The sequence below is a fragment of the Dipteris shenzhenensis genome, chromosome 20, assembly GCF_047967505.1.
Source record: "Dipteris shenzhenensis isolate YYH24624 ecotype China chromosome 20, Dip_SZ_1.0, whole genome shotgun sequence".
Taxonomy (NCBI): Eukaryota; Viridiplantae; Streptophyta; class Polypodiopsida; order Gleicheniales; family Dipteridaceae; genus Dipteris; species Dipteris shenzhenensis.
Window position 1 is genome coordinate 24,761,738 of NC_141615.1, and position 6,148 is coordinate 24,767,885.

At 45.7% G+C, this 6,148-nt stretch overlaps 1 protein-coding gene across 1 annotated transcript; it reads left to right on the forward strand.

Moving 5' to 3' along the window:
• Positions 1-470: 470 nt before the first annotated feature.
• LOC147889444 (uncharacterized) lies at positions 471-5,680 on the forward strand. The gene is made up of 14 exons (XM_087391255.1): positions 471-638; positions 754-838; positions 1,039-1,120; positions 1,357-1,439; positions 1,550-1,683; positions 1,909-1,989; positions 2,085-2,144; positions 2,463-2,537; positions 2,645-2,734; positions 2,820-2,921; positions 3,043-3,237; positions 3,387-3,527; positions 4,322-4,630; positions 5,546-5,680. Exons 1-14 carry the CDS (start codon positions 471-473, stop codon positions 5,678-5,680), a joined length of 1,740 nt encoding a protein of 579 aa, XP_087247381.1.
• The last annotated feature ends 468 nt before the right edge of the window (positions 5,681-6,148 follow it).

Below are 6,148 nucleotides of genomic sequence, written 5' to 3' on the forward strand. Positions count from 1 at the left end.
ATAGATAGATATAGATATAGATAGATATAGATATAGAAGTATAGATATAGATATAGATATAGAAGTATAGAGGAGAGTGATTCGAAAAATCAAAGAACTAATTTCCCCTGCATGCAAATTGATTGACTCGCGTGGCCGCCCTATCCCCAACGTCAAAAGTGGCAGTGGCGCCACATGTGAAATTCCCAAACCAGACGGTTAGGGTGACTGCCCTCTTAGGTTATATAAGGGAACGGTTGACAAGGCATGCTCGCCAATTTCCAAAGAAAGGAGTGAAGGGTTGCGACTCGTGACCCTTGAACAATCAAGGTCGCTAATGCAAACCCATTCCTTGAGCGTCCTGCGAGGCCAAGAATGTGGACTGGACAGTTCTGAGCGCTCTCTCTCTCTCTCTCTCTGTCGCGCTTGTTAAAGCGCTCCTCTAGCTAACTAATAAAAAGTTCAGCCCTGGAAGCAGCCTTCGTCCCATCATGCCTGCCCAAACTGCCCTCTCTCCGAGGTCGCCCTCCACCGACCCCAAAAAACATGTGCACGCCACCTCCTCTTCACGAAGCCCATCGCCTGGACCCGTTGCTGCTTTTGAAACGCCCACTATTCCTCCTGACATATGGACTCAGAAAATGCTCCTTGCTTGGAAGGTAACAGCAATTCAGTGGCCGCTCACAGCACCTCACCCTCGGGAAATGGATAAAGCTGCGAAAACACCGACCGCCAATTTCTGCTTTTAAACATTTAGTCCGTTCAATTTGGCAGGCTACTTTGGACGAGAACCAAAATGCTGTGATGAAGAAAAAGAGATTGGTAACCATTGATGACTGGGCGAGGGATGAGACAAACGGTATTAGCTACTTCTTAAAAACTTGAAAGAAAAGATAACAACACACATTTTTGAATGCAGGCCGGTTCTAGCACACTATTGACTACCATGCAAAACTAAGGAGGAGAACTAGGACGTTTCTGGGCTAGAATATTAAACAGAATCTAATCTATAAATCTCTCATTGTTTCCTTTTGGTAATGGTGATTTGCATATTGACAGAGAAATGCACCAAGCTCACCAGCCCAAGGTCCATTCAGGCGTGCCTGCATCTAGGAATTGATCCTGCTGAGCTTGCATACAGGTCTAGACTCTATTCCGATATTATCCTTAACTGCGTAGACTCTCACGCTCGACGACGAGATCCTCACCAAGACGTTTAAGATTCAAGGAATATAAATAACTGTCATGGATCCTGTAGCTGTGTCCGAGGAACTATTTGTCTCGTATTTCATCACATAAAGCCTCAAGTTTTTTTATTGTACATCATCATTTCTGTTTACTTTTCAATAAAAAGGATTGCGTTGCTCGATTCTGTAGGCCTGTAGAAGCTTTTCAGGAGAGGGGACTTACTAAGGAGCTCCAAGAGCTGAAATTCCAGCACCATGAGACGATTAGGAAAGGTACATTCTTAGACACGACGAACCAAATCCTTGTACAAAAGATTTTCTCTGCTGTTCAGATCAAACCATTTCGACCAATGCTTACTCCCTGGAGGCCTCCATATTCTCAGAGAAAATACAAAAGCTTCAGGCAGAGAGGTCAAAAATTATACAGACTCATGAAGAACAACGGCTTGCTGCTTCGGTGGCAGCTTCTTACGTGAATCACAGTAAATACAAATGCCCCAAGGATTTCGAGGAAAAGGTAGATTCAAGGCAGTGATGGCTAAACTGCTAGCGTATTCTCCAAGTTTTCCCTGTAGAGTCTAGACCTGCGAAAACGGTGGTGTCTGCCATTCCCCGATAGAACTGTGGAAACAGTGGTGGCGGGTGGTTCTAAGCACGACCGATTTTTCTAGGGAACAACAGGAATTGATAGGACCAACTATGAAACTTACGCGGACCGTTTTTGAAACGTCTGTTCCAACAGGAGAGACAGAGACTCGAAGTAATGCAAAGGCGACAACAACGAGAACTTGAGCAAATGGCCAAGTTTGAGGCGCAAAGACAGGTAGCAATCAGCGAAAGTACCATAAATCCCGAGATTTTGCTTGTTAACGTGTTTCAAAGAGACAGAGAATCATTATGAATTTTCGTACTATCCAGCAAATGGCAGCAGATAATCAAGCGCGAGCCGATGCCGAGAGAAAAGCAGAGGAGCAGAAGGTTTGGTCACATCCATGAGGCTCTTTCCACACCATTATCATTTTAGATCTGCAGGGATAGCAACAATCCAATTCAAAGAATCTCAATCGGCAAGCCTGCATTGAGAAAGTAGACGCTTGCTTGCTCGTCTGAGCATGAAATTCATGTCTGTTCTTGAGGCAAAGACAGCAATTATTCTAGCTAGGCTAAAAGGCAAACATTGCTAGTCTCGGCAACGGTAGACAGACATCCTGGAATAGGATCAAATAATGGAACTCCCAGATGTACTTTAACAAATAGAGTAGACGGCTTATAATTCAGAGTACATAAGGTATGCAGAGGTTAGAGAAAGCTAAGAAGGAGAAGGAATGGCAAGCCGATCTTCGCAAAAGGGAGTTGCAGAAGTTGAAGGAGGTATAGTAAAATTAATGGCGCCCAGAATTTTTTTCCAAAGTACAAGGGGGAGTACTGGAGTTTTTGTCACACTCAGAATCTTCCAAGATGTTGATGTTCTCCCACAGGAGGAAGCATTAGAAAAGAAAAGCAAACAGTTAGCGGCTGAAAGATACCTCCGGGAGCAACAACAGCTTGCTCAAGAACAGATTCAGCTGGTAAGAGAAAACAATCCTTAACTGAGTTGGGATTTTTATGGCATTGGCCGCTGGATTCTGCAACTGATGAATTTACCAAGAGCAGAGGCAACAACGCAAGGAAGCCATGAGGAAGGAGCAAGAGAGAATCGCTAAGCAGGAAGAATTTCGGCAGCAGATGGAGAAAATGCAAGAAGCACAGCAAGAGGTTGTGTGCAACTATATTCGCGTCTTCCTCATGTCACCCAAGGCATTGATCAGCTGGTCTATGAAGACCAGACTGCTTTGATTGGCAATTCGAACCTGAACTTATCTTGTTGCAAAGCCAGGTTCTGAGGAAGAAACAAGAGGAGATGCACCACAAAGACATGGAAAGACAGAGGATTTTGGAAGAACAAAACAAGGAACGCGTACGCCAGCACTTGGAGGCGCGGAAACACGCTGATGCCAGGCACGCCAACGCGGTGGCAAATTTCCATGAGCTGATGCGGAAGAGGGAGGAAGATTATCAGAAGCGCCAAGAGGTGTGTGTGTGTGTGTGTGAGTGTGTGTGAGAGATCTCCGAACTGCGAAATATGGCTTCGTTCGTTTCGATCTGCAGGGGACATTTCGAATCATGCTGCGAGGGAATTCTGGTACTGTGGAGTACACTGAAGCTGCTGGGAGGCTGCAGGAACTGAGGATTAAGCTGAAGAAGCAAGAGGAAGAGCAGAAGCGAGCTGAAATGGAGAAGAGGAGGAGGGAAGAGCTTAAGGAGCAGCAACGGCTGGAGGTGATAAGAGAAGCTCAGGCAGAGCGAGAGAGACGAGCTCAGGTAACGATTTGTTCAGATTACAGTACCATTCTTCAATGGACTGTTTGAGTTTCCGGAGATAGAGTACGTTCTCATTGTTCGTTTAGAGATCAGTTTTTTTGGATCGTTTTGCAAAGCCGTTAAACCGCTACAGACACGATCACAAGGAAGCAAAAGAATTGCGACTATAAGAAGAGTGGATCGACATGCAATGCCTGTTCCGACCAACAGAATTGCGACTGTAATTAGAAGAGTGGATCGACGAATTGCTCGTCGTAATTTTGCTATAGGTTTTTGTCGATCGTTTTGCAAAGCAGTTTCACCGCAACAGAATCACGATGCGGAGAGACCCATGTTTGTGGTTCTTTTCCCAAATTTGCAATGCCTTTTCATCAGAGCGACGGAATTGCGACAGTGATTCGACGAATTGTTCATCGTGATTTTGCTATCGATCGTTTTGCAAAGCCGTTTCAGCGCAGCAGAATCACGATGCGGAGAGAGCCATGTTTGCGGTTTTTTCTCCCAAATTTGCAATCCCTGTTCCGAGCAACAGAAATGCGACCGTAAAGAAGACTGGATCGACGAATTGTTCATCGTAGATTCTGCTATGAAATCTACTCTCACAATCCTGGAGATTATGCAGAACGAGCGCAAAACCTCTTGTTCGAACGCAGAACACATCGATTTGTTTCTGCGCAATTACCGTGCGGTTTTGCCAAAGTGCTGCGCAGTCTGTCCGATGCAGCTGCGTCCAAATGCCAGCAGATTTGATCAAAGCGTTGATCTGAGATGCGCGTGATTGAAATTTTTTGCAGGACTTGACGCAGAAGGCGCAAGCGGCAGATCTACTGCTGCAAAATTTCATGATGAAGAGGCAGCTAGCGCGAGCGCGGAAGGTGGTGGAAAGGCAGCTGGAGTTCGAGGACAAGCATTCGAGGGCCGAGAGCATGAAACGGGTGAATGCGCTACACAGGTATCAGATTTTGCAACGAATCGAAGGGGAGACGGAAAAAGTGCGCAAACTGCTGGAGTCGAAAGCTCACCAGGAAGAACGCCATCGCAACGCCAACGCCAATCTCTCCATCCATCGCCAGTCCATGCTTCAGCAGATGGAGAAATTATCGGTGAGCACATTCAGATTAGGGCTGCAACAACAAGAATCGAAGAGGAGAAAGACAACAGATTTTCTGCAATCATTCACAACAATACTCACACTCTGATCCGATCTTCCGTTCACAAAGTTTAGGAACAACAACAATCACTCGATCTCTTCCGGTCTTCCATTCATAACTACCGCAACATTTAGGAGCACCATCACTCCTACATGTTGTGATGGTAATGATCGGAAAACCGTGACTGTTCTGGCTCTGCACCATTTGCTCGCAAACTAGCAACATCATCTGCACCATTATTGCTCGCAAACCAGCAAAAACTAGCAACATCATCCACAAACTAGAATGCTCACAGAATATTGTTAGCGACGTCTTGTTGCGAAGGCACAAGCACGAAGAGGCTGTCGGGGCATATGCTCTGCGACATCGCCCGGAATCTGTACCCCATTCAACTTAACGCTTCCCAGAGTCCTGCACAGAAACGACCAGAGCACTCGTCCGGTAACGTTAGGAATTTCCATCCTACTCCAAGTAGATTGTTATCCGTTGCACAAATGCATTGCGAAACCTGCTAGGAATCAGCAAATGCACTGAGCCTTCGTGTTTGCAGCCGCTCGGCGAATCAGGAATCACAAAAACTTAGCAATGAGCGTTCAATATGCCTGGGGATATATTTCGGGGTGTTCGGTTTGTCCTATGCGGAACATATAACCATTTTCCGTCCTATTGCGCAAGCAAGCAACAGAAACGATCTATAGATACCAATCCAATAGGGCACCTGACGACGAATCCTACCTCATGTCGCAATACCACAGAGACGGAATCGTTCTGAAGCAAAACGGGCGGGAGACGGAGAACCAATTCATGTTTCTGACTCTCGTGATGATTTCTGTGTGTGTCGTGCCCGTGATGATGTTCTGCAAACAGATAAGCAAGAAGTGGAGGGACACACTGAGCGAGGAGGATCGAGCAGAGCTGGAGGAGACGCAGAAGCAGAGGAGCGGGATGCAAGTGCTTGCATCGATCGGAGAAGAAGCACCCAAGAAGAAAGGGGGACACTGAAGAGGGGTAAAATTTTGGAGAACAAACAAATTAGTTGGAAGATGAAGCAGATGGAATTGCAATGGGAAAAGGGCTTTCTTGTTGAACAAAGTTGGAAGATGAAGCACATGGAATTGCACTGGGCAAAGGAATTCCTTTTGAAGAATCTATCAAATAAATTGCACAACAGACCTTTGTCACACACGCACATCACAACTGTGTCACCCAAGCACAATATTGCAGAATGCACCTTCGTAGAAGAATTGCTTCATTTAGATTTCTCCACCATATCTCATTCCCTTCTGTTTCCTTTGCTTTTCCCCTTCCTCTTTCCCAACCAACTACACTCAGTAGATTCTTAATGGACACACATACTTCGCCATTGTGCCTCCGCCCACTCCTATAGCTAGCATTTGCAGATCATTCATGTAGACTCTGATATGCTATGCACACTTATCCAACATCGAATTTAGTGTCCACTAGTTGATG

Excerpts from the sequence above, each read along its gene's own strand:
- LOC147889444 (XM_087391255.1), top strand. The coding sequence starts at position 471 with ATGCCTGCCCAAACTGCCCTCTCTCCGAGGTCGCCCTCCACCGACCCC. Across the intron at positions 839-1,038 it reads GGCGAGGGATGAGACAAACG|AGAAATGCACCAAGCTCACC; the intron begins GTATTAGCTACT and ends GCATATTGACAG. Across the intron at positions 2,145-2,462 it reads GAAAAGCAGAGGAGCAGAAG|AGGTTAGAGAAAGCTAAGAA; the intron begins GTTTGGTCACAT and ends TAAGGTATGCAG.